Here is a 27,588-nt window from a genome sequence, read left to right as displayed (position 1 = left end):
AAGACCAGCCTGACCAACATGGAGAAACCCCGTCTCTACTAAAAATACAAAATTAGCCGGGCATGGTGGCGCATGCCTGTAATCCCAGCTACTCAGGAGACTGAGGCAGGAGAATCGCTTGAACCTGGAAGGTGGAGGTCGCAGTGAGCCAAGATTGCACCACTGCACTCCAGCCTGGGAAATAAGAGCAAAACTCCATCTCAAAAAGACAGAAACTATAAGGAAAAAAAGGGAAAAGATGTGGAAATAAAAGCTTAAAGATGGCCAGTGACCAAAAGATATGCATAAGCTGAAAAGGTAAAATCTCCAAGTGGTTTGTCTACTGATCTATATATTTTCTCCGTTATTGCCATTTTAGATTTATTTTTAATGTTAAAAAAAAACTGTAGAAATGTTGCACTATTATTATTTGTCCTTGGGACAATGCCATCACCCTTTGGTGCTCAGGAACATCTTTTCCAAACCAAAAGCAAAACCCTGGCCCTAACACTGCATGGAAATTTCATCACCACAGTTTTAAATCAAATAATCTCCTGTCCTAAACTGTAAAAGCATAACTGCCTATTACTGTAAAAACTGTAATTTTCAACACATTTGCTCATCATATATATTAATTCATCCTGCTGCAATTCCATCAATCAAAAAAAGATAAAACCCCAAATACTGACAAAGACAACACTGAATGCTCCTCAAATGAGCATTCAAGAGCATTCCTCCATGAGCATGTTAGATAATTTAACAAATGATATAGAAACATCATTCCTTCTGAGAAGTGAAAAATGAATGGCAGGCTAAATGGCTCCATATCACAGCATTCTAACTTGCTACCAGTCATTTCTTTACATTCACTAGCAATGGTGACCAAAACTAATTTCATTTTTAACATCCTTACCCAGCAATAGGAACATGTAGTATGCAATCAAATATTCACGTGTAGTAAATAACACCTTAAACTTTTATTAGAGTCCCTTTAAAAAAGTAAAAGTAACATTCAGTAAAACTTTTAATATTCATGTTGGATGAGAAAAAGTAACTGCTTTTTAAAAATTTCTTGCTATGGTTTTTCACTTGAACAGAGCTACTCCATCTTTAATACATTACTAATATGGAAAATTTTTAAATCAATTATTAATTGCAATTAGAGAAACAGCTTAACTGATTTACGTATTAAAATACAAAAGGGAAATACAGAGCTATCTTCTCATACATAAAAGGCCAGGGTTTTGAAAGGGGGTGTTAATTTGTAAATACTCTTAAAGTACTGCTACAGCAGCCTATTTTTTAAAAGATCAGTAATACAAATAAATCCTTTTTTCGATCTGCAATTCACTGTGTTTAAGTTTTAGTTATTCCTTTCTACTTCAAAAAATGGGTTTCATTTAATAAACACACTCTAAATAACTTAAGGGAATAAAACACTTTATTTTAAAAATTCAAATATGCTTCAAATGAAAACTCCTGCCATTTATTAGGCACGCACAGAGTGCCAGGCACTGTACAAAACATTAGAAAGATTTGTTCATGTTCTTTTAGAGCAAGATTCACTATTCCGTTGCTTTGCATGACGCTAACATTTTTGATCCATTGTCATAAAATGACCAAGATCTTCAAGATTTTCTCAAGAACCAAGTTTCCAATCCACAGTAGAAACAGACCATGCAGTTTAATGCAGAAGTCAACCGGTGATGTCTGTCAACTGTTTCACTTAATGTCCTCTTCCTAAGAAAAAATTAAAGTATTAAGGGCACAGAAAATGGATTTTTAATAGTATTATAATGTAAATCTCAAGTTTAAAATCAGCATTAGTTCCTATAATGCTTAGCAAACATACTTTACCAAATTTAACTGTCATTCATATTACATCTTTTTTTTCAAATTAATAATAAAGCAAAACAAATTAGAATTAGGTTAAAAAACTGAAAAGGCAAAAACAAGTGATATAAAATGAAACCACAAATTAGGCTAAGCAAAGAACACCATAGGGTTCCATATACTTGCTGGCAGAAAAAATTAAACTTAAGCAAAAACAAAATGCCAGATAATATCAATTCTAAAAATTAAGCAATTTAAAGATAATACCTACCTCTGAAACCACCACCTCTTCCTCCTCTGAAGCCTCCACCTCCTCTTCCACCTCTAAAACCACCTAAAAACATTTATTAAATAATAATGAAAAATATTTAAATAGTAGATAAATAATAAACATTAAGTTATTAACTATATAACCTCTTATACTGATAAGCCTACAAAGATCAATACAATAACTATAATTATAATGAATAAATATAGATTCACATATTTTATCATGGAAAAAATTTTACAAGATAAAAATGGAGAAACTAGTAGTTTACCAACTGGGCAACAGGTTAAATCCCCAGATTATTCAATTTCAATAAATTAGAAAAACTTGTTACTTTAAAGTATGATTCAGTCTTGTTAAATGTATGATTATTGCCTTAGCTCTTGCTTATGATAAATACTTTTTGATTCAACTAAGGATAGTTTGATGGAACTAAGGCTTTTTATCCTAAGAACAACGGATGGCAGATATGGGTGCTTTTATTCTGGGGGCACGATAATAAATATGATAGTTAAGGTTAACTGAGCTACATAAGTAAGATTTTAAAAAAATAAGATAGTTGTGAATTTTTTGAAATGTTAAATGATACTCAACATCAAATGAGAACAGGGGAATCTCTATTCATCAAATTCTCAAGAAGGTACCCCTGAAAATTTTCCTACCTATATGGATGCAAAAAAGTATCTTTATAGAGTGAAATGATGATTAAATTGAGAGATGCCAAAGTAAAGCATTCCTTCTCTTTTTCAGCTCCAGTAACAAAAGCTGTCTAAGCCCAACTTTCAGTTCCTCTCCCTTTCCACTTTGGCTCTGCCCATTACCTCATCACTCCCCGTCCTCCTACTCACAGGGCATGGCAGTCCCACTCCCCAGAGCCCTGCTCATCACCTAGCTGCCCATAATGATGAATGTGCCAAAACCTTGGGGGAAAGGTGTACATCTAAACAGTGAGATCACAGCAATGAATTTATTAGTTCTTGACATGACATCAGAAGATATGCATTTTAATTCTGGGTCTGCCAATTGTTTGACTGGGGCAAATTAATTTCTGTAAGTCTCCATTTCCTCATTCATAAAATAAGGATATCATCTATCTCAAAAGCTTTTGCTGAGTATTAAAAGAATATACACGGAAATTAAAAGAATGTATGACCAGCTTTCAGCATGCAGTCTACACTCAATGACATTAACTAAGAAATTAAAATTAAGATAATCCTATGGTTTATTAAAATGCCCAAGAAAACATGAATAACCCAAAGAAATGAAGTCCCTCAAAAGTATACTTTAGTAGATTTTTTTCTTTTTAAGCAAGTTGTTGAAATGAAGCATTATTATTATGGACAATCTGCCAATATTTGAAAGCAGCTTTAATAAAAAGAACCATAAGGGAGGGTTTGCTATGTACAAAGCTAAATTGTATTATATTAATCAGCTATGACTTTGAAATTTCATTAGAAATTTTCCCCAAGTAACTTACCGCCTCTGCCACCACCTCTGCCACCTCCTCCTCTTCCTCCTCCTCGGCCTCCCCTGCCACCACCTCTTGGAGGTCCTTTCTCACCTGGAGGTCGAGGTAAAAACCTCTGGAGTGGCAGCAGCTTATATGGATCTATATAAAACTGGAAAAATAATAAAAGCAATTAGTGTATGACTTGGGGGACAGTATAGTATAATCATTAAGAAGCTACATGATAGTCAAAACTGCCTAGGTTCAAACTCACCCAACCCTACCACTTTCTACTATGTATCTCTGGGTAGGGACTTAATTTCTTACTACCTTAGATTTCTTTTTTTATATTTATTTAAGTTCTGGGATACACGCGCAGAACGAACGAGCAGGTTTGTTACATAGGTATACATGTGCCATGGTGGTTTGCTGTACCTATCAACCCATCATATAGGTTTTAAGCCCCATATGCATTCGGTATTTGCCCTAATGCTCTCCCTCCCCTTCCTCCCACCCCCTCGACAGGCCCAGGTGTGTGATGTTCCCCTCCCTGGGTCCATGTGTTCTCATTGTTCAACTCTCACTTATGAGTGAGAACATGTGGTGTTTGGTTTTCTGTTCCTGTGTTAGTTTACCTTAGTTTCCTTATCTGTAAAATGTAGAGAATAGAGTATCTATCTCACATGTTTGTGTGATGATCAAAAAAGTGATGTATATAAGGCACTTGCACTTTGGCACACAATAAGCATTACATGCATATAAAAAAATCAAGACCAATTCAATCTCATTTCTCTTTAGAAATACATTATTTAACATTTCCACTCAACAGAACTGCCGTAAGAAAAATAAAACTATTTAAAACACAGCATTAAAATTCAAAATAAAGCATTCGCATACTAGCTGTTTCAAGTCTTTAATAAAGATCAAAAGGGTAACTATCTTCTGAACACACAAAGTAATGAAGGATATACAAAAACTATACCTATCCCATAACTGGGGTTAAAGAGGACATTTCTCAGATAATGAAATGTAAAGGGCATATTGTATCATAGTTCTTCTACACAAAACACATGAGGATTTCAAAACTGTAATATATTACTTATAAGATATCTGTATCCCACTCTAGATATCACCTTATTTACTCATCTTCCCTTCACAGCCCATCATCTCAAAAATATTGTCTAGATCTACACTGTTGAATATGGCAGCCACTAGCCGCAGGTGGCTTATATTTAAATTAATTAATGATTAAAAATTCAGTTCCTGAGTCACATGAGCCACACTTCAGGTGCTCAATAGCTACATGTGGCTAAGAGCTACTTTACTAGGCAGGGACTCCCATCATTGCAGCAAGTTCAAGTGGAGAGCACCGGTCTACAGATTTCGTAATAATGCAGGCTGGGTAAGGAGGGCTGAATCTCAACATAGCAGGGGGTACGCAAACCGGGAGGTAGAATGTACTCAAGTTAGTATCTGTAAGTAAAAAGCAAAAACCCAAAAAACTAAATAAGCCCTCAAATAAATAATTCTGAGAAAAGGGACAGGGATTCTGATGAATTTAAGTGGCTATTACCAGCTTTTTTGTTTTTCAGGTCACAAGATGAGAATCCCTCTTCAGCATTGTTTCTTTCTGAGCTCAACAGCGCCAGGCATGCCAGAAGCAGTCAATCCCAGGAGTATTTGCCAAGGTTTCTACAACTAGTAATCATATGCTAACAACAAGGTATTGTCTCCTTCTCATTTCCTATTCCATTCTGGCTCCTGGGCCCACCACTGCACTGGCTCCATGACTCCCTGACGTCTATGTGGCTGTCTTCCAATGAACACTTTGCATCATTTTGCCATAGCTGAGCAGTCCCTCCTGGAAACACTCTCAATTTTTGTGATACCACTTTTATGACAGGTTTGTGGTTTGCTTTTTTTTAACTGGCAATTCTGAGTTTCCACTAACAGACATTTAGCTTTAGGAGGTGCCCCAAACTTTTCATAGGTGATCTTTTCCTTTCATTCTTTCTTCCTACACTGTGTTAACAAATTCCCAATTCTATTTCCAGTCTATACTCTTCCTTTAAACTTCTGACCATGACTGTCTCACAAGTACCTCAACCTCACTATGTCCAAAACCAAACTCATTATCTTCCCCTAATCCCCATCTTCTGCACTGTTGCCCATTTAATTAATCGGTACCATCACCCACAAAGATGTTGATATCAGACATCTGAAAGATGGTGATATTTTTTACCTCTTCAATTTCGATAGCTAGTCGATTACAATGTCCTATTGATTCTACTTCCTGTACCTTTCATATATCCATTTTTTCCATTTCCATTGTCACTACCGAGTCCAAAATATCATCTCTTTCAGAACTACTATTATAGCCTCCTACCTGGCCCCTCTCACACAATACTGACCTCTTCCCAAGGCGCCTTTTTATCTTCCCAGTATTCTTTTGAAGCATATATTTAACTGTGTTATCCCGTCATTAAAAAATAAAACACAATTGAAACTTAAAGTCTAAACTCTTTCTTATGACCTGAAGGCTTAAGTTAATCAAGCACCCTCCTACCTCTCTGGTCTTAATTCACAACTTTCCCCACCTCTCCTAAACGTTTCATTCCTAACCTATACGTTGGCCTTTTTGTATCCTTTCAGTTGCCTGCTCTCAGAGACTGCACACACTGTTCTCTCTACTTGGAATGCACTTTCCTCTTCCTCTTTCACTAGCTCAGAAATTCTCAAGTGTTTGCCTAACTACATCAAAATTATCCAAGTGCTGGCCGGGCGCAGTGGCTCACGCCTGTAATCCCAGCACTTTGGGAGGCCGAGGCGGGTGGATCACAAGGTCAAGAGATCGAGACCATCCTGGCTAGCACGGTGAAACCCCGTCTCTACTAAAAATACAAAAAAATTAGCTGGGCGTGGTGGTGGGCGCCTGTAGTCCCAGCTACTTGGGAGGCTGAGGCAGGAGAATGGTGTGAACCCAGGAGGCAGAGCTTGCAGTGAGCTGAGATTGCGCCACTGCACTCCAGAATGGGCTACAGAGACACAGCGAGACGCCGTCTCAAAAAAAAAAAAAAAAATTAGCCAGGCATGGTGGCGGGCACCTGTAGTCCCAGCTACTCGGGAGGCTGAGGCCAGAGAATGGCTTGAACCCGGGAGGCGGAGCTTGCAGTGAGCCGAGATCGCGCCACTGCACTCCCACCTGGGCAAAAGAGCGAGACTCCACCTCAAAAAAAAAAAAAAAAATTATCCAAGTGCTTTTCCTGGGCCCTACTTAGGAGCTCCTAGGTCAAATTTCCAGAAGTGGAAACTGGAAGTACATCTTCTTAAAAGCTCCCCAAGATAACTCTGACATGCAACCAGTTGTGGAAATTGCTCTTAGTCAACAATCAGACCTCAGTTTCAAGCTCACCTTTTTAGCAAACACTACAGACTAAAGTTGGTGGCACTACAAAGCTTCTCATGGCAACCTGTATTTTTCCTTCACAGCATATATTATGTTACTGAAGTTCTTGTGAAATCACTTAGTATCTACCTTCTCTCAAATAATGTAAGTTTTATAAATTAAGATTCCACCTAGAATGTTTGGTCATGAATGCTTTTCAATAAGGGTTTTACATCAACAAAAAACTCTTACTCTAGCAGTTTACAGATTTTGGTAATATAAGCAAAAGTTGTGATTTTTACTTTCTAAAAGGCTGTATCAAATAAATCACTTTTAAAGATTAGTATGTTCAATATTTATAGCACAGAACATTTCAGTTTAAGAGCTTTACTACTGATATGTTGGGAAAATCTCCAATGCTCCAAGTAGGACTTTCCTAAGATAGGTCATTCCCTTATAAAACCAAGGATCGCAAGTATCATAAGTTTGACTCACCTTCTGTAGTTTTTTAAAGGATGAAGCCTTCATGTTTTCTGACAATTTAACTGAAAAATACTGTTATTTTTATTAAGGAACAAATGAGCAATTAAGATGAAAGACACTATCAAACCTTCTGAATTGATGTATAATTTCAAAAACAAGGTTAGAATATATAGACATATATAGGAAAGATAAGAAATGAACTTCCAGGGGCTGGGTGTGGTGGCTCACACCTGCAAACCCAGCACTTCAGGGGGCCAAGGCAGATGGATCACTTGAGGACAAGAGTTTGAGACCAGCCTGGCCAGCATGGTGAAACCCTACCTCCACCAAAAATACAAAAATCACCCGGGCACGGTGGCGCTCACCTGTAATGCCAGCTACTTGAAAGGCTGAGGCATGAGAACTGCTTGAACCCAGGAGGCGGAGGCTGCAGTGAGCTGAGATCATGCCACTGCACTCCACCCTGGGCAACAGAAAGAGTCTCTGTCAAAAAAAAAAAAAAGAAAAGAAAAAAGAGAGGGAGGGAGGAAGGGAAAGAGCGAGAGAGAAAGAGAGAAAGAGAAAGAGAGAGAGAAAGAGAAAGGGAAGGAGAAAAAGAGAAAGAGAAAGACAGAGAAAGAGAAAAAGAGAAAGACAGAAAGAGAGAAAGCAAGGAAGGAGTTTCCAGGGTAGTGGGGACACCAAACAACTTCTAATTCTACATTTCCAGTGGCACCACTACATCCAAATCAGCCAACTTAATCCTGTAGTACTTATCCAAATGGCCATCATTTCTAGAATTTTCCAAAAAAAGTCACCTTTCTAGGGTCTGTCATTTTAATATCTATGTATGAACACATTCTCCCCTTGATTCTCCTTCATGGTCCAATCTGTAGCAATCCTGTCTAATTTAATGAAGCAACAAGTCTAATTTACACTTAACCGCCTCCTCACAAAAACACAAATAGCAACCTTTGAATATTATTAGGTCTTCCAATGAAAAAGGATACAAAATCTCTAAGTTGTCCAAATATTTCATCCACTTTTCCAATTTGTTCTTTGTTTTCTAAGTAAACAGGAGCATTGAAATAAGGCACCTTATTTTCATCTGTGGTACATTTACAAACTATGTCATCTTCACAGGGATGCAGGAATTCTCCTAATACTGAAATAAGCCAAGAAAATGTTAAAACGCAGAACTATTTCAAACGATACTGACCAACTTCTTCTGGAAGCTTTCTTCTTGGCTACCTGGGACTTCACTATACCTGCTCTCCTCTGAGGCAGAAGACCACAGTCATTAAGAGTGTGGACTTCCTGGGCTGGTATACCAACTCCACAACACACTAGCTATGTGACCTAGGAAAAGTTACCCACCCTTTCTCTAATTCAGTGTTTCCTCTTTAGCAGACACTAGTAACATATAATGTATAGCTATACCTAATATACAGTAATGTAAGGACTCAATGGAATAACCAATGTCAAGTGCTTAGAACAGTGCGTGGCACATTGAGACCATTCCACCTATAACAGTTATCTTATTAAAACTTATTATCTGATTCAAAACTCTGCTTCATTCTCTTGGTTCTTCCTTTTCTTCACTCCCTTTTCTTCAACCCCTAAAAGAATCACCCTTTGTTCTTTTTTTTCTCTTGCCTCAGAACTTTCCCATTCCCACTACCACCTCTTTAACAATGATTCATTGTTTTCAAGGACATCTGGAATCTCAAAATAACTACCTTTAGTTCTAACTAACTAGACTGTCACCCTAAACTAAAATACTTAACACATTTCTGCAAAACCAACTCTTCATTCCTATCACCCAAGCTCAAAACCTGGAACCCTTTATTATCAGCATTAGCTCAGTTCTACCGATTGTTTCCTTTGAAATCTCTCTCCTATCTAACCCTTCCTTTTTTTCCTCACCATCCTGAATCAGGCTCTTAATGCCTCGTGTATGGACTGGTACAACAGCTTGCAGGATGGGACCTTTTATTCTAGAAACTGCTTCTTTCAAACCATCCTGCATACTCATCCAACCATTCTTAGATACTCTTCACCCTCTCTCCTCTTTAATGTAGTAAGTTTCACTCTCTGTGACTTCCATTCCCATCTCATTGTTAATTACTATAAAACTACCCTAAATGGGTCTTTTTCTCGACTTCCTCTTTGGCAGTTTCCCTCTCAAGCAAATTGTTTTCTCACTTATCTACTTTTAAGTAGTAATAGAAAGCATGGGCTTTGGAGTCAGAATACTATACCTGGCTTTGTATTTCTTTATTTTCTGTACAGACAGGGTCCTTGCTTTATTGTCCAGGCTGGTGTCTAACTCCCGGATTCAAGCGATCCTCCTGTCTCAGCTTCCCAAGTGTTGGGATTACCAGCGTGAGCCACGGCACCCAGCCTGTATTTCAGCTATATTTATATTTCAGCAAAAAAACTTAACTCTAAATCATAGTTTTCTCATCTGTAAAATCGGGGAATTAGGGATATCACTATTACCTATTTAATATCTTCCTGTCAACCCTGAAGTTCCACCTCCATGATGCATTTTAAGTATCCCTCAGCTTTCTTGCTCCCCACCCCACCCTTACATGCTACTGTACGATTATAAGTCAGTTTACATCATTCTCCACACAGGCTTGTGTATCCCAAACTTGCTGGACTAATAACACAAACACACAACCCACCCCTACTCCTTCAAATAGGCTAAATATTGAAGACTGCATACAGACTACACGTTCTGGAGGTCCTTGGTCTTGGCCTTTGTTAAAGCCTCCGCGGCCACCTCCTCGTCCAAATCCTCCCCTGCCGCCGCCTCTGAAATTGCCGCCGCCTCCACCGCCGCTTCCACCTCGGAAGTGGTTGCTGCTGCCGCCTCGGTTGAAGCCGCCACCTCCACCTCCTCGATTAAAGCCTCCACGACCTCCGCCTCGAAAAGACATTCTCTCTCCTCCCTGGTGAAAAAAAAACCACCCGTGTCTTCTGATCACTGTAGCTTCTGAGTACACTCCAACCCCTCAGAGCCGCGGTGAGAACACCATAAAGGGGACAAAAGCAGCCCTGTCACCTCACCCACGGTCAGACAGCCAGTGACCACCAACCTGATGGGTGAAGAGTTTACTTCCTCATGGTCTCGTGAGCGCCGACCGACCAAACACACCAAACACACGGCGGCACTAAGCCTTGCCGCCCCAGGATTAGTACCTCCTCCCCCTTCAGACAGCAAGGTCTTCGCACCGCATCCCCTTCCTTCCTCCCTCCCTCCGGCAGCCGGGTTCCGCGTCTACCATTTTCAAATCCTCCGGCTTCTACGGTCACTCACCGGCGCCACGTGCCCCTCTGGCCTCGGCCTTGCGCGCACACCCACCCACTGGGTACTTCCGCCGCGCTAGAACCTCCTAGGCTACCGTAACGCCACAGAGTTTTTTTAAAGACCAGAAACTTGAATAACTGGTTTGCAAAAAAAAAAGGCAGTCGCCCGCGGAACCAGCGACCCTGGTTCCAAAACAGCCTTTAGCGTTTGTTAAAGTGGCAATAATATCTAACCTTAACTACTAATTTACAACAGTGAGGTCAACTTGCCTAACGCGGCGCCGTGGAAGTGACGTATAATAACTGCGTCCTTTGCAGCATTACGTCCCGGAAGTGCTGAGGCAATGTCGCTCTTGGAGATAGCTGGCATTAGGGATCCGCCTTCTCTCCCAGAGGCGGGGCAGGTTTCTGTTTGGTTCCCGCCCTGACTGCCAGAAGACTGCCAGCACCTTGCAAGGAACAAGGTTGGTTCTTGAAGTCCGTGCCGACTGGCTGGGCGCATTTGCGCATTTGCTTCTCAGGCTGCTAAATGGTCCTCAACAGCGCTCACTAGTTTGTTGCTAACTTCAGCAACTGTGCGGACAGGTCTCTCAGGTATCTGAGCCGCGCTATGTCCAGTGGATCTGGTTGCCTCAGAACCTGTCACAGCCGGCGGAAGCGTTTATCCGAGTTTCTTGTTTCTTCCCGACCTTTTGATTTTCGCACCACTGAGCGCTCAGCTATGCTTGTTCTTTTGTCCTGTGGTCTCACTAATTAGAGGAAGAAAAGCAATGCATGTGTTTGTGTAATTTTAAAGAAACTATGCTGTCTTACAGAAAACCAAACCATCATTTTTATCTTTTGTACCGGGTATTCATTCAAGTTTGAGCACCGACAGGATGTGAAGCGGACTGTGCTGGAAGCTCCTCTCCCTCTTCTCTCCTTAAGCCCCTTATATTTGACATCTGCTTCCTCCACATTCTCCAAAGCTTCTCTCACAAATAAAGGTAGTCACTTCCCATTTATTAAATTTGGCTAGAGTCTTTTACAACCAAACCCTCTGAGACCTTACCTTGATATTGACATCGTGTTTAGAAGAGGGTGGAACTTGGTACCCATCTAATTGAGAGGGTTATTGTAAATGGGATTTTAAAATACCTTTGTAGGCGGGGCGCGGTGGCTCACGCCTGTAATCCCAGCACTTTGGGAGGCCGAGGCGGATGGATCACTTGAGGTCAGGAGTTCGAGACCAGCCTGGCCAATACGGTGAAACCCCTTCTCCACTAAAAATACAAAAATTAGCCGGGCATGGTGGCGCACACCTGTAATCGCAGCTACTCCGGAGGCTGAGGCAGGGGAATCGCTTGAACCCAGGAGGCGGATGTTGCAGTGAGCCGAGATCATGCCACTGCACTCCAGCCCAGACGAACAGAGCAAGACTTGGTCTCAAAACAAACAACAAAATAAATGAGAGAAGACACTTTACTTTTTCTTTTTCTTTTAGTTTAGTAAATGCTGCAATTTGATTTTAACGAATGTTGATCCTTTTATGGGCCTATATACGTGTAAGTGTATTATTTTTGAAACAAAAAATGAAAATTACCTATTTAGTATGAAACCTTTGCTTGTCTTTTGCTGTGTATTTGCTCAGTTCTGAATTGAACTTGAGATTGTCACACAGATTTCATTTTCAACTGAAATGAGATGATTTCTGTCTTTACTCTTAAAACTTAGTAAGAAAAAGCTTGCTTGAGGCCGGGCGCTGTGGCTCAAGCCTGTAATCCCAGCACTTTGGGAGGCCGAGGCGGGCGGATCACGAGGTCAGGAGATCGAGACCATCCTGGCTAACACGGTGAAATCCCGTCTCTACTAAAAAATACAAAAAAAAAAAAAACTAGCCGGGCGAGGTGGCAGGCGCCTGTAGTCCCAGCTACTCAGGATCCTGAGGCAGGAGAATGGCATAAACCTGGAAGGCCGAGCTTGCAGTGAGCAGAGATCCGGCCACCACACTCCAGCCTGGGTGACAGAGCAAGACTCCGTCTCAAAAAAAAAAAAAAAAAGAAAGAAAAAGCTTGCTTGAACAAGAAGTTTAAAAGTATGTCAAAATGTTTATTACTGTCCTAAAAATGTCAAGCTGCTCTTCTTTCTCAGAAGTTCAAAACTTGTAGAAGCATAAATCAGGCCAGGCGCCGTGGCTCATGCCTGTAATCCCAGCACTTTGGGAGGCCGAGACAGGCGGATCACCTGAGGTCAGGAGTTCAAGACCAGCCTGGCCAACATGGTGAAACCCTGTCTCTACTAAAAATACAAAACTTAGCCGGGCGTGATGGTGGGCGTCTGTAGTCCTAGCTGCTTGAGTGGCTGAGGCAGGAGAATCGCTTGAACCCAGGAGGCAGAGGTTGCAGTGAGCCAAGATCGTACCACTGCATTCTGGCCTGGGCAACAGAACGAGAATCTGTATCAAAAGAAAAAGAAGAAACACAAATAAGTAAATTTCATCTTATATCTACAGTCATACATTCATAAAGTTCATCCTCTTTTCTCAGAGTCAGGTGCTCAGGCTGAGAAGATTCAAGGAAAGGGGTCCTCATCTAGTCATACAGTTGTGTTCAAGGGGAAGGAGAATACTGTACAGTTTTGTTCAGCAATTCCCCTGGTGGTTTTCAGTAAGACTTGAGACTTCCTTACTCTAAAGTCCAAGCAACAGTGGAAACATTTCAAGATCCCTTTTTGCAATATAACTTTTCCAAATATTCAATTTTTATTTAAACCCAAAAATCTTGTCACTCGTAGTAAAACGATTTTCTCCAGGGCCTGAAGATCCTTGTTCAACTAGTTCATGTGATGAAAATGTCTGTTAAGTAGGTGATATGGTTTGGATGTTTGTTCCCTCCAAATCTCATGCTGAAATTTTATTCCTAGTGTTGTAGATGGGACCTGGTGGGAGGTGATTGGATCATGGGGGCAGAATTCTCATGAGTGGCTTAGCACCATCCCTTTGGTGATAAGTGAGTTTTCACTCAGTTCACTTGAGATGTGGTTGTTTTAAGAGTCTGTGACTTCCTCCATCTCTTTCTCGCTCCCACTCTTGCCATGTGACATGCTGGCTCCCCATCACCTTTCGCCATGATTGTAAACTTCTAGAGACCTCACCAGAAACTGATGTCAGCACCTTGCTTCCTGTAAAGCCTCCAGAACCATAAGCCAATTAAACCTCTTTCTTTATAAATTACCTAGCCTTGGGCATTTCTTTATAGCAATGGAAAAAAAAAAAAATGCTAGTTTCTGCAGCCATTCTTCATCTTCAAAGAATTTGGTAAAATCTGGGCTACTGTTTTCTTGAATGTATTTCTATGATTCATTTTCTAGGTCAAGCATCCTGTTAAGGAGCAGAATCTGTATTAGTTTCTCTCACTCCAATCCATAGTGTCAATAAACATTATTTTGTGTAATTTCTGTAGGTCAGAAATTAAGGAGCAGCTTAGCTGGATGATTTTGACCCAGGGTCTCTCATAAGGTTGCAATCAAGATATCACCTGGGGCTGCAGTCCTCTGAAGACTTGACTAGGGCTAGAGGATCCTTTTCTGAGGGAGCTCACTGACATGCCTAGCAAGCTGATGCTGCCTATTGCCAGGCCCCAGTTCCTTGTCATACAGACCTCTTTACAGGGTGCTTGAGTACTGACGTGACATGCCAGCTGGCTTCCCCCAAAACGATCTGCTAAGCCATAAAATTTATGCATGTGGAAGGAGATTTATATGGGCCTTGTCCAGGTTTTCACATAGTTTAAAAAAGAATTTTAGAAGTGAATTGCACTATGTTTGATAAGTCATCTTTATAGCATCATCTGGAACTTTTTTCATTTTTGCTTCAGAACTTTCTGACACCAGCACTCTGTGGGAAGAAAGCAGTGAGTTGTGAATGTGTCAGGATTTTAATGAGAATTGAAATCTCTGAAGGAACCAGTCCTTGATAGGGTACCATAAGTAGATACTGACACAGTTCTTCCAAAATGTACCTTCTGTTTCCAATATGAAGACAAGACATAAATATATCTTTACCTTTGCTTCTTTGCAGCAGTGTTTCATAGAAGAAAAATTTTCTTAAATTTTGCCATAATTTATAAATCTTACAAATGCTACTCTATGACATTTGTTGTTGAAATCTGTTGATTCATCAACCTGGATAAGAAATTGTTAGATTCTTTTGATGCTATGCAGCATTATGTGAATGTCATCAATCACATCAATTTATCAAACTTTGAAAGTGAAACCGTTTTAGTTTGTCATTACATCATATGCTATCGTCTTACTCTCTGTAATTATACATGCTGAAATTATGAGGTCCCATCAATTGTGGGGCTTTTTCCTTTTCGGGTCAAAAAGTTCTTCTGCTAAATAACTTTCTTTCTGGACCTTTTTACTGAAGGTCACTTTAAAAAAAATACATTCTTTACTCTGGGTTTCCAAAGGCCATATAAAATTATCTGCTCTTTTACTATGGTTTGCAGTTAAGTGTCTTTTCAATTTTGCTGGAGCCATTGCTTCCTTTATAAGTTGTGATTCTTCTTTACTAACTTTATCAGAATTATTAAGGTTTAGAATTCTCTTCCATCTCCCAGTTCATCTTCAAAAATCACCACATTGGACTATAAGTCATGTTTGTAAAACACAGATGCTAATAAAGTATAAAATAAGCAAACCAAGGAAATTTTTTAAAAAAATTATATCTTCAAATGCAGTTCACTTTTAACCTACAAGCTCCATGTGTCAGGCCTCTGAGCCAAGCCTGCATGTATACATACAGGTAGCCTGAGGCAACTGAAAACTAAAAAGGAAATGAAACAGTCTGCTCCTGTCTTAACTGATTGACCAACCTTTAGACATTCCATTATGACCTGTTCCTGCCCCGCCCCACCCGATCGATTGATCGACCTCGTGACATTCTTATTCTGGACCATGGGTCTTATGATCTCCCCACCATGCACCTTGTGACCCCCTCCTCTGCTGACAATAGATAGCCACCTTTAACTGTAACTTTCCACTGCTTACCCCAGTCCTATAAAACTGTCCCACCCCTACCTTCCTTTGCTGACTGTCTTTTCGGACTCAGCCCACTTGCACCCACATGAAATAAACAGCCTTGTTGCTCACACAAAGCCTGTTGGTGGACTCTCTTCACATGGATGTGCGTGACACCGTGTTTTGCAATGTCTACAACATTAGCAAAGCAACAGGGAGGCATTTGAGTTATGGGGCATTAAAATTCCTTCCTTAAAATATTATCTTTGATTATCTATTACATCAGGAGAGTTCATTAGCTGTCAGTTGACTGTGAATAAGGGGAGGCCAGGGAAGATCAGGAAATGTAAATCAGGAAGGATAGGCTGATGTTGTCAATCTATTGTCTCTCCCTCTTCCTCAACCTATTGTCCCTCCTTCTTAATTCAGCACCCACCAGTCATCAACAGCACCCCCTGCCTTCCATCAAAAGCTGAGAATGGACTCAATGAAATGAACATAGTTGTGTGGAGCACTGTCATGTTTGTGAATGACCTCTAGCAAAATTCCTAATAGAGTTGTTTTATCACTAGTCATCACTACAAGTGTTGGCATTACATGGAGAAAGAAGTTCAAAAGAATGCAAAAAAAAAAAAAAAAAAATTCCAATCTCTTCTGGAATCCCTAGTAACTGTTCCTAGACCCCTAATAACATCTGCAGAAACTCACACTAGACTATAAGCTCCTGAAGAGTGAGAACTACATCTTCTTTGTTTTGGTATCCTAAGTACTTAGTACAGTGCCTGGAATAAAATTGATGCCCAATAAATATTTGTTAAATGGAACCTAATTCCTCTATGCTTTGAATTTCAGCTCATGCCTTGAAAACCTACTTACTAACAAATGATCATAGAATGATGGTCAAAAAGAGAAAGAAAATATAAAAGAGATGGAGGGAAGAAAATATATATGTACAGTCTAGTTGTGGTATTCAAGATCTAAGAAGGTGTCCATCCAGTTGTTTTACTGAAAGGTTAGGACATCTAATTAAAATACCCAGTAAGGAGATACAGATGTTCCTCAACTTAGGATGGGGTTATATCCCAATAAACACATCATGAGTTGAAAATATCTGAGTAGAAAATACATTTAATACATGTAACCTACTGAACATCATGGCCTAGCCTAGTCTACCTTGAAGGTGCTTGGAACACTTACATTAGCTTACAGTTGGGCAAAACTATCTGGCAGCACAGCACACTGGAAAGTCTCATTTGTTGCCACTGCCCAGCATCATAAGAGAATATTGCATGCGTATCACTAGCCAGGGAGAAGATCAAAGTTTAAAATTTGAAGTACAGGTTTTGCTGAATGCTTATTGCTTTCACACCATTGTAAAGTAGACAAATTATTCAGTGTAACCATTGTAAGTTGGGAGACTGTATTGCTAATGGCAGTGAAGAGGGCTGCTGGCTAGGATTAGAGCTGAAAATTTTTATATTAGAACAAAATTGTAAAAGTACTTAGCCAAAGCTAGGCATGTAATCCCAGCACTTTGGGAGGCTGAGGGGGGCAGATCACCTTAGGTAAAGAGTTCGAGACTAGCCTGGCCAACATGGTGAAACCCCATCTCTACTAAAAATACCAAAATTGGCTGGGCTTGGTGGCATGGGTCTGTAATCCCAGCTACTGGGGAGGCCAAGGCATTACCTTGATCAGAGGAGATGAGGAAGTAGCATGATAAATACTTTGGTAAGACACATGTGTTCCAGAGAGTAGGAAATAAAGCCTGACACATCAGTAAAATTTTTAGGAAACCAGTGTTCAGGAACCTGCTGGAACATCCTCTCTAATGTAAAAGACAAATTATTGTATCTTGTACTTTCTTTAACAAAGAAGGAAGCACAAAACCTGATGAGACTTTTTGGATGCTGGGAGCGAATATTCTGCACTAGGGAATACTGTTCCAGCTGCCAAAGCAGAAAAGGTTTCTGCAGTGGTCCAGCAGACTGTATAGCATCAGAAGTCTCAGTGATGGGGGAAAAAATGCTGTGAGGTGTTTGAGGAAGATTGTGTGGGAGAACCACAATATAGGATCTCAGGGTTCTGGAGCAAGGCCATGCCATCTGCAGCAGAGAATTGTATGTCTTTTGAAAACCAATTTGTATATTACTGGTTCCTGGTAAATGCAGAATAACGAATCATAGGACACTACATCACCATACAGCCAGAACTGCCTATTATTCTCTGGATCCAAATGGACCTGCAAAGCAGGCCTAGCAAAAATGTATTATAAGATAGAAGTCTGACATCCAGAGCCAAACGCAAACAGGACCAGAGGTATGAGCAGGGTGCATAAACAGGTAGCAGGTAGGCCACACTGCCCCTGTCCCCAGCATCCAAACAGTTGCACTCATGCCCCTTCCTCATCTCACACCTATAGCTTCCTGGGGAATCTGGTATGACCAGCTGAAGGAGGAGAGAAAAGGTCACATTTTGTTTACAGATGGGTTGGCTTGGTATATAGGTACAAGTTGAAAATAGACAGAGGCTGCATTACAGCCACACTTTGGAGTGGTTTTGAAAGACAGTGGTGAGAGAAAGTCCCCCCAAAGGGCAGAGCTGCAGGTGGTACACCTGGTCATCCACTTTGTGTGGAAAGGGAGGTGGCCTGAGGCTAGACTTTATATAGAATCACAGGCAATAGTGATTTCCTGATCATCTTTTGTTCCTGAAATGAAAAATATTCAAAGATCAAGAACAAAAAGTTCTGGGATACAAACAGTAACTTTACCCTGAGAAGTGAATGGTAACCAAGGGTTCAGACCACTGCTGAAAGAGACTGTGGGTCATGTCATCAGGTACGTCACTGACATCAGCAGAGGTGGGAGGTCAGAGTGAAGGGAATCTAGAATGGATACATGTACCTACAGGAGAGGGCATGAAGTATAAAAATTTTTGTATCACATGTTAATGGCTACCAGAAAGCATCTACCGAGAAAAGGCACTAAATAACCAACAAAATGGCTCAGCCAATTTGGCCCAACAAAATTATTGAGCCAAAATGACTGAGTCTCAGTCATCAGTCACCCCAGTGCTGGCACGATGGGCACAAGAATGAAGTGCCCATGGTAGCAGAGATAGAGGCTACCCATGACACCAATATTATGGACCCCAAGGCTTATCTAGCTCCCATGATTAACAAATGCCCAACCTGACAGCAGCTGACACTAATACTGTCCCCACAAGATGGCACAATTCGTCAGGGAGACCAACTAGTCACTTAGTAGCAAGTTAACTACATCTGATTCTTTCACTCTTTGAAGGGTCAGTGGTCTATTCTTACAGGAGTAGACATATATTTGAGGTACGAGCGTGCCTTTCTTGCCTGCAGGGCCTCCGTTAGCACCATAATCCAAAGAATTATAGAGTGCTTAATTATCTACCAAAGATCACATCCTGCCAGACAAGGCTACCCACTTTACAACAAAGCAGGCCCAGGAGTGGGCCTGTGATCGTGCAATCCCCTGGTCATATCACATACCACACCACTCAGAAGCTGGTGGACTTACAGAATGTTGGAATGGGCTGCTGAGGGCAGAGCTGAGGTGCCAGTTAAATGCAAAACTTTGTGAGAATGGGGTGCTGTCCTCCAGGAAGCAGTATATACATTCAATCAAAGACTTTCATATAGCATTGTATTCCCAATAGGAAGAATACGTGGGCCTGGGAACCAAGGAATAAAGGCAAGAATGACCACACTTACCATCACCCCCATTAACCAATTGGGAACTTTGTGCATCTTGTCTCCACAATTGTAGACTCTGCAGGGTTCGTTGTCTCGGTCTCCAAAGGACTATACTTTCACCAGGGGCAAGCAAGAGTCCCATAGAATTATAAACTAGAGCTGTTGCCTGGTGTACGCTGAGCTCTTTGTGTCTAGGGACCAACAAGAAAGAGTCATAATCCACAAGGGTAATTGACCCTGATCATTCCGAGGAGGTGGGACTGCTATTACTATAATGTGGGCAGGGAGGAAGATGTGTAGAACCCTACTGGGGTACCTCTTTTGTTGTTGTTGTTGTTGTTGTTGTTGTTGTTTCTTTTTTAAGAGAGGCTCTCTGTCACTCATGCTGGGGTACAGTGGTGCAATCATGGCTAACTGCAGCCTCAACCTCTCCCTGTGTTGCCCAGGCTCATCTCAAACTCCTGGCCTCAAGCAATCCTCCTGCCTTGGCCTCCCAAAGTGCTGGGATTATAGGAGTGAGCCACCATGTCCAGCCTGCCTCTTGTGACAGTAGGGATACAAATGGCAACGTTTGCCTGAGAAACAAAGGGTAACCAGGGGCTTAGACCGCTCGTGAAGGACATTGTGGGTCATGTCATCCAGTAAGTCACGGAGACCAGCAAAGGTGGGAGGTCAGGGTAAAGGGAATCTAAAATAGATAGGAAGGGGGCCAAGGGTGAGTGTCAGGTACAGCCCCAAGATCAGCTGCCAGGGTGGGAGCTGTAGTTTTTCCCATTCACTTCCTCTTCTAAGTTTTCCCTCAAGAATAGAGGCCCAATGAAATTTTTAAGGAGCCACTCCTGGAGTATATATGGAACGTAGATCTAAAAGGTGCAAGTATGTACCCTGAAAGACAGAGATGAGTTTCCCAGAAGCCCTGTCAAGGAAGGTCTTCCTACCTGGCTGTAAAGAATGTAGTCAGAAGATACCTCCTCCTGATAGCACATAATTGTCAGATCCTACCATGTCTGCCTTAGCTACAGAAAACTATCTCACCTAAGTATATGCCCTTCTTGGGCAATATATAGTAGGGGACCGAGCAAGGCAGAATATAATGGCCCAGCCATTTATACTGAAATCAGGGGCCCTGTGACAGGTCACACTCACTTCAGTTCAACTTCTCCCTCTGCTCACCCCTGCTTCCCCTCCCTTCCTTGTACGGGTATCGATCCCTAACAAACACTTGTACCCCATGCTCACTGTCTCAAGTCTGCTTCTGGTGAACCCAATTGTGTCAGCATTTCTGCTATCACAGATTTATTTCATAAATAGATAAATCCTGCATGATAGTTGGTACTGGCACAAGAATACCTGTTTTTAAAATTTCTTGTACTCCAAAAATAAAATGTAATCACAGCACAACAGATACATGGTAAAGCAGCTGGTTTCTAGAGTTGTAAATGTATTTTGCAGCCTTTGCTATGGTCTGCTTTTATTTTTACTGTCTCCTAGTCTTCAACCTTAAGTTTTAAAATTTTTATTTTTATTTTACAAAAAAAAAATTGCTTCCAATATAATTTCTGTCTTCCCTGGAATACAGAATTGAGTCATTGCTCATTAACAGGGTGGGAGGAAATCAGTCTCTTCTAGTGGAAACAAGTTCCTATTGGTCACCTCCCTCTGCTCTTTACTGGGAAGGCCATTTTTTGGTTTCAGTTACGGTAAATCTCTCTGGATTTCAGCCAAATTCTTTCAGAGTTCAAAAGTACAGAGTTCTTTAGGAGGCTTGTTCTTTTGAAATATTTTTTCAGAGGTTAAAAATTAAATTTCAAAATAATACCTGGGGTGGAAAAGAGTTCTCAGCAGAGACAAAGACCCCGAACACCTCCAACATGAAGCTTCTTCATGTTTTTCTGTTATTTCTGTGCTTTCACTTAAGTTTTTGCAAGGTAAGCAATTCAATCTTTATGCAAACAATTTTAATTGATAGTTTAAAGGTTGTAAAAATATAGAAAATAATCTTAAATTTATAATTTTGACTTAAATGTTACATAGTTCAGTTACCAACAATGCCACTCTATAGTCAGCAACAAATGTTTTAGGTTAATATCTTGATAAAATAGTTTTTTTAAAAAAGCTCTTTTTATGTGCTTATATATGCAGAGGCATTGCACTGAACAAGAGTTTTACTAATACAAGACTGTGATTTATTGTAATTGTAGTAAATAAAAAATATTTACCAGGTTCCTCCTGTGTATAAGGTACAGTACTAGAAAGACAGTGAGACTGATCTCTTCCTTCAATAACCTTTTAGTACACTCTATAGCTATAGAAAGGGGAAATAATAAGCAAACTTGAAACATCTGAAAACACGAAAGTACAAGTTACAAGACAGTATACATTTAATTGTCAAAAGTGTCACAAATATGTAGAAAGGACTTTAATGAGAGGACAAATCGCTTCATGCTGAGAGGTCATGAAGAGATTATGGATCAAGTAGGATTTGAGCTGAACCTTTAATTCTGTATTACATGTGATCAGTGGTGAGAAAGAGGAGTGACTTCCAGCTTTTTTAGCCAGGAAAAGCAGCAAGTACTACCATAGGAAGGCAGCAACGCACCAGGCCCCTCCAAATAAATGAATTCATTTGATCAGAATGAAGGGTTTGTGGGCTACAAAGGAACTCGAAACTGAAATGACATGTTGTAGTGAAGTTAGAGTGTCATCTATTAAGGTGAAAAATGTTTAAAACATTTTAGATACTTACTGATGATTGCCAACTTTGGTGGCAATCCAAAACTATCTTGTCTTAGTGCCAGCTTGTAGAAGAAAATATTTAAAGAAAACTACTTAAGAAAACACACTCTAAGTTTCTTGTAACTTCTAAAATAGTTGCTATCATCACTGCAATGTTTATAATAGAGAATAAATGGAAATAACTAATGCTTATTAATAAGACACTGGTTAGATTATTGTATATTCAAAATTGAACTATTACGTAGCCATTGAAATGACAATTTATCTAAATAAAAAGTCCTTACTACAATTTTATTTTTATTGAAGAAAAACACACACACACACACATATATAAATGCATACTTATACCTATTTATATATATGACTAAAAGATCTTACAGTATATGTATTAAATAGTTAATAGTTGCTATCATTGGCTAATAAGATTACTGGTGATTCTATTTTCTGTTTTATACATTTCTGAATTTCAGAATTCAAACTTTTTTTATTCTTTTTTTATTTAAAACAAAGGTGTATTACTTTATAATTAGAAAAATTACTTTTTTGAAAATAAGAAATATTCCAGCTCTCTTTTCTATTCCTGAAGAGAGCCTCTTTCTTTTATTGAACAGTCTTCCAAAAACAAAGTTGCCTTCAGTGCTTTAAGAAACAGCATTTTAAGAAGGGTTAATCTCAAGTTCATGAAAATTTCAGAGCTTCTTAAAATATTTGTTTATGAAAGAAAGTGGAATTTTTAAATTCTACTTGCTGAGAAGTAACCATTTTAAAGTGGTTACTCTTAAAGACAATATAATTAGTGTTCATATCGTTTTAAAACAAATCTAAGTTTTCAAAATGAAATGAAGTATGTGCAGCTGGGATACATTTTTAAGAGCTGAGGGTAGGTTTCTGCCTAAGGGATAAAAAGTATCCCCTTCCTTATTATTAGTATTTTTTAATCAGAACATCTTGATGTACTGATGCTAAGGTGGATGATGTCAATGACTTAGTATAGATGGCAATGAGATAGAATTAAGTTGCTCTGAATAGTGAAAGAAGAAAAGCAGTTTTACTGAACCTACTCAGACAAGGAAACTAGAGGATTCAGAAAAGATGAAAAAGAAACCCATAGCACAGTGGGAGTGGCTGCTGGTGGTAGGAATAGGGCCTTATGATGGTAGGAATAACCAAAGGATGTTCAACAACAAGGAAACTGGCTGGGTGAGGGGGTTCACACATGTAATCCCAGTACTTTGGGAGGCTGAGGCAAGAGGATTGCTTGAGCTCAGGAGTTTGAGGCTGCAGGGAGCTATGATCATGCCACCATATTCCAGCCTGGGTGACACAGCAAGATCCTGTCAAAAAAAAAAAAAAAAGAAAAAGAAAAACAGAAGCCAAATGTTTCAGTCGACATGATTACTTACTATAATTGTCCTGTGACATAATCGCCAACTGATACCCTAAATTTTATTTTACTCTAAAATGTTATTAAAAACTCAGGCGTATATGGGTGGCATTTTAGAGAGAAAGAACTGGGGTAATGTTAAGCAGAATGACAACATCCTGGAAACGAAGGGTGGCACACAGGAGGGTGTGCAGTGCAAGTGATGGCAGTGGAAATGGCAGAGTAGGCAGATCCACCAAAACCAAAAACCAAAAATCCACTTCCACAAAAACCAAAGAGAAGCTGTCAGAACCAACTTTATTTAGAACTGTGGAAAACAGTCAAAGTTTTATAGCACCTAAGCAAATGTTGAATGAAGGAACAGGCAACTAAAAATGGTAGGAAAGTTTTGTGGCATTTTGTGCATATGTCTTTTGTGCCCTTACCCCATACACTCCCTGATTTGACAGTGGTCTTGAAGGATAGCTATCTACGTTTCTCACTCAGGGAGGGACCCTATTCCCTAGCACTAGAAAGAACACAGAAGACCTTATTCAAAAATAATGTGTTTGTCTTTTCTATCCTAAAGCCTACCTGAAGGACAGACCCCAGGCACTTGTCTTGGTTTCACCTATCTCAGAACTCAGAGCAGAAAAGCATTAGTATTGCAAAGCACAGGCACTGTAAGATTAATGAGCAATCTCAGCTGTCTGGGGCAAAGGATTACAGTGGAGGTACACAACAGAGCACCAAAGCATGGGGAAAAACTAAGATCTTATGGAAAATTAGGGCATTCAAAAGTGCTTGTGTGTATTGGGGGAGTTTAGGAAGCCACATACATGCTCAGGGCAGGATACATGCTCAGAAAAACCTCAGGAGACTCTGAGCCTGCATCTCTGGTGGATGTCTAGGTTCAGTCCAAGTGTGAAGTGAAAGCTAATGTAGAGTTGCACATGGCCTGGAAAAGTGCCCAGGACAGAAACAATCTGCAAAGACTGGGAGAGATTTTGAGATTTTGATTTGTTTTTCTGGGTTTCTTTTTCTTCTCTCTCTCTCTCTCTCTCTCTCTCTCTCCTATTGCATTGAAGGAAATCTCTGTCTAAATACTAACCGAATATAAGTCAAAGGAACAGACTTTAAAGACCACATGTGATAAAGAATAGACTTACCAAAAATAGTTTAAAAGTCATCAAACACCAAGCAACCAAGACAAACCCCAAGTAGAAGGAAGAGTCTGATTTCAAGAGTTACTGTAAGAGTCAAAATGTCCAGTTTCCAACTAAAAATTATGATGCATGCAAAGATATGAGAAAGTATGGCCCATTTACAGAAGAAATGAACATAATCTGCTCCAGAAGAAGCACAAACTTTGTACTCACTAAACAAAGACTTAATGGTCTTTAAAAAAAGAAAAACACTTTATTGAGTTATGATTGACATATAATAAACTATACATATTTAGTGTACATAACTTGATGAGTTTGAGTTTGGAGATTAATATATGTCTGTGAAAATATCACAACATATGCCATAAACATATTCACCACTTCCAAAAGTTTCCTCTCACCCTCTTATTATTTTGTGTGTACACATAACGACTCTTAACATAAAATAAATTGTGCTCTTAGCAAATTTTTAAGTATACAATACAGTATTATGAACAATAGGCACTATTCTGTAGTGTAGATCTCTAAGAATTATACATCTTGCATAACTGAAAATTTATACCTTTGACTAGTACTTCCCGGTTTCCCTCTCACCCAGTCCTTGGCAACCACCATTCCACTCTCTGGTTCCATAAGTTTGACTATCTTAGATTCCTAATATAAGTGGTATTATGTGGTATCTATCCTCCTGTCCCTGCCTTGTTTCACTTAAATTAATGTCCTCTAGGTTATCCATATTGTCACAAATGACAGGGTTTCCTTCTTTTTTAAGGCCAAATAATGTTTCATTGCATGTATGTACCACATTTTCTTTATCAGTTCTTCCACAACTGTAGAAGAATTTCCCTTTCTCCATATCCTCAGCTACATTTGTTACCTTTGGCTATTTTGACAATAACCATCCTAACTGGTGTGTGATTTTGATTTTCGTTTCCCTAATGGGGTTAGTGATATTAAACACCTTTTGAAGTACCTATTGACCATTTACATATCTTATTTGAAGAAATGTCTATTCAGCTCCTTTGCCCACTTTTAAAAGTAGACTATTTGGTTTTTTTGTTGTAGGAATTCCCTATGTATTTTAATAGATATTAACCTCTTATCAGATGTATAGTTTGCAAATATTTTCTTCCATTCTATGTGTTGTCTTTTCATTTTGTTAACTGTAACCTTTGCTGTGCAGAAGGTTTTTAGCTTGATGTAGTCCCACTTGTCTATTTTTGCATTTGTTGCCTGTGCTTTTGTCATCATAGTCAAGAAATTATTGCCAAGACTAATGTCAAGAAGCTTATCCCTTATGTTTTATTCTAAAAGTTTTATGATTTCAGGTGTATGTGTAAGTCTTTAGTCCATTTTGAGTTGGTTTTTGTATATGGGATAATATAGGGGTCCAATTTCATTTTTTGCATGTGGATTTCCAGTTTTCCCATTACCACTTATTGAAAAGACTATCCTTCACCCATTGTACATTGTTGGCTTCCTTGTTGAAGAGCAGTTGACTATCTATACATGGGTTTATCTCTGAACTTTCTACTTTGTTCCATGAATCTATATGTCTGTTTTTATGAGAGTACCATATTGTTTTGATTACTGCAGCTTTATGATATTTTTTAAAGTCAGGAAGTTTGATGCCTCTGGCTTTGTTCTTCTTGCTCAAAAAGTTGTTTTGGCTATTCAGTGTCTTTTGAAATTCTGTATAAATTTTAGAATTACTTTTTCTATTTCTGTAAAAAAAAATGCCTTTGCAATTTTGATAGAGATTGTATTGAATCTGTAGATTATTTGTGATAGTATAAACATTTTAACAATATTAATTTTTTCAGTGAAGGAATGTGAGTTGTGTTGCCATTTCTTTGTGTCTACTTTCATTTCCTCATCAGTGTTTTACAGTCTTCAGGGTACCAGTTTTTCACCTCGTTGGTTAAATTTATTTCTAAGTACTTTATTCTTTTAACTGCTATTGTAAATTAGGTTGTTTTGTTTTGTTAAAGACAGGGTTTTGCACTGTTGCCCAGGTGGGAATGCAATGGCAAATTATAGCCCACTGCAGGCTTGGCCTCCTGTGCTCAAGCGACCTTCCTACCCCAGCCTCCCAAGTAACTGTGACAAAAGGTGCGCACTACCATGCCAACTGATTTTATTTTTTATAGCAATGGGACCTTGCTATGTTACCCAGACTGGTCTCGAACTCCTAGCCTCAAAGGATCCTCCCACCGTGGGGCCTCTCAAAGCACTGGGATATAGGCATGAGCTGCCGTACCTGGCCTGAGATGGTTTTCTTAATTTCTTTCTAGGACAGTTCATTATTGGTGTATAGAAACACCATGATTTTTGTATGTTAATTTTGTATCCTGCAGCTTTAATGTTGCTGTTTATCATCTTTTCATTTCTACTTGAATAAAACCTTTTATCATTTCTTGTGAGGCAGACGATATATTTCCTGTTTTGGTTTATTGGGGAAAGTCTTTATCTCTCTTTCATTTTTAGAGGGTAGCTTTTCTGGGTGTAACATTCTTGGTTGGCAGTGGTGTGGGGGTTTTTTATTTCTTCCTTTCAACACTTTGAATATATCATCCCACTCTTTCCTGGCCTGCAAGGTTTCTTTTTTTTTATTTTTTTTAATTTTTTTTAATTTTTTTTATTTTTTTATTTTTTATTATACTTTAAGTTCTAGGGTACATGTGCATAACGTTTATATCATGTATAACTCCCCAATGCAATCCCTCCCTCCTCCCCCCTCCCCATGATAGGCCCCAGTGTGTGATGTTCCCCTTCCCCAGTCCAAGTGATCTCATTGTTCAGTTCCCACCTATAAGTGAGAACATGCAGTGTTTGGTTTTCTCTTCTTGTGATAGTTTGCTAAGAATGATGGTTTCCAGCTGCATCCATGTCCCTACAAAGGACAC

The 27,588-nt window shown here is 39.6% G+C and overlaps 2 protein-coding genes across 5 annotated transcripts in view; one reads left to right on the top strand and one right to left on the bottom strand.

The window, feature by feature from the left end:
- Positions 1 to 1,402: 1,402 nt before the first annotated feature.
- GAR1 (GAR1 ribonucleoprotein) lies at positions 1,403 to 10,975 on the bottom strand. 3 transcript variants are annotated; one of them, XM_033214986.1, is made up of 7 exons: positions 10,700 to 10,975; positions 10,106 to 10,331; positions 8,385 to 8,539; positions 7,408 to 7,467; positions 3,558 to 3,699; positions 2,084 to 2,146; positions 1,403 to 1,719 (listed from the first exon to the last, which is right to left on the bottom strand). In XM_033214986.1, the coding sequence occupies exons 2-7, from the start codon at positions 10,317 to 10,319 to the stop codon at positions 1,706 to 1,708; spliced, it is 648 nt and encodes a 215-aa protein (XP_033070877.1). In that variant the 5' UTR covers positions 10,320 to 10,331; positions 10,700 to 10,975; the 3' UTR covers positions 1,403 to 1,705. The 3 variants fall into 3 exon arrangements, with proteins under 3 accessions (XP_033070877.1, XP_033070879.1, XP_033070878.1); XM_033214988.1 differs by having other exon boundaries at positions 10,924 to 10,947; XM_033214987.1 differs by lacking the exon at positions 10,700 to 10,975 and adding an exon at positions 10,479 to 10,693.
- A 46-nt stretch (positions 10,976 to 11,021) lies between these two features.
- The window catches only part of CFI (complement factor I), a 71,986-nt gene continuing 55,419 nt past the window's right edge, over positions 11,022 to 27,588 (top strand). The window contains exon 1 of one of the 2 annotated variants that reach the window (XM_033214984.1): positions 11,022 to 11,153. Coding sequence is in view for 1 of the 2 variants with exons in the window: in XM_033214983.1 (XP_033070874.1) it covers positions 21,289 to 21,345 (57 nt within the window). In the remaining variant the exon portion in view is untranslated. Of the gene's footprint in view, positions 11,154 to 21,039; positions 21,346 to 27,588 lie in introns of those variants that run through there. The other variant, XM_033214983.1, reaches the window with a different exon arrangement.

Source organism: Trachypithecus francoisi, unplaced genomic scaffold, assembly GCF_009764315.1.
Source record: "Trachypithecus francoisi isolate TF-2019V2 unplaced genomic scaffold, Tfra_2.0 Lachesis_group1, whole genome shotgun sequence".
Lineage (NCBI taxonomy): Eukaryota > Metazoa > Chordata > Mammalia > Primates > Cercopithecidae > Trachypithecus > Trachypithecus francoisi.
The sequence above is the reverse complement of the archived record's forward strand: the minus strand, read 5'-3'. Positions and strand labels throughout refer to the sequence as shown.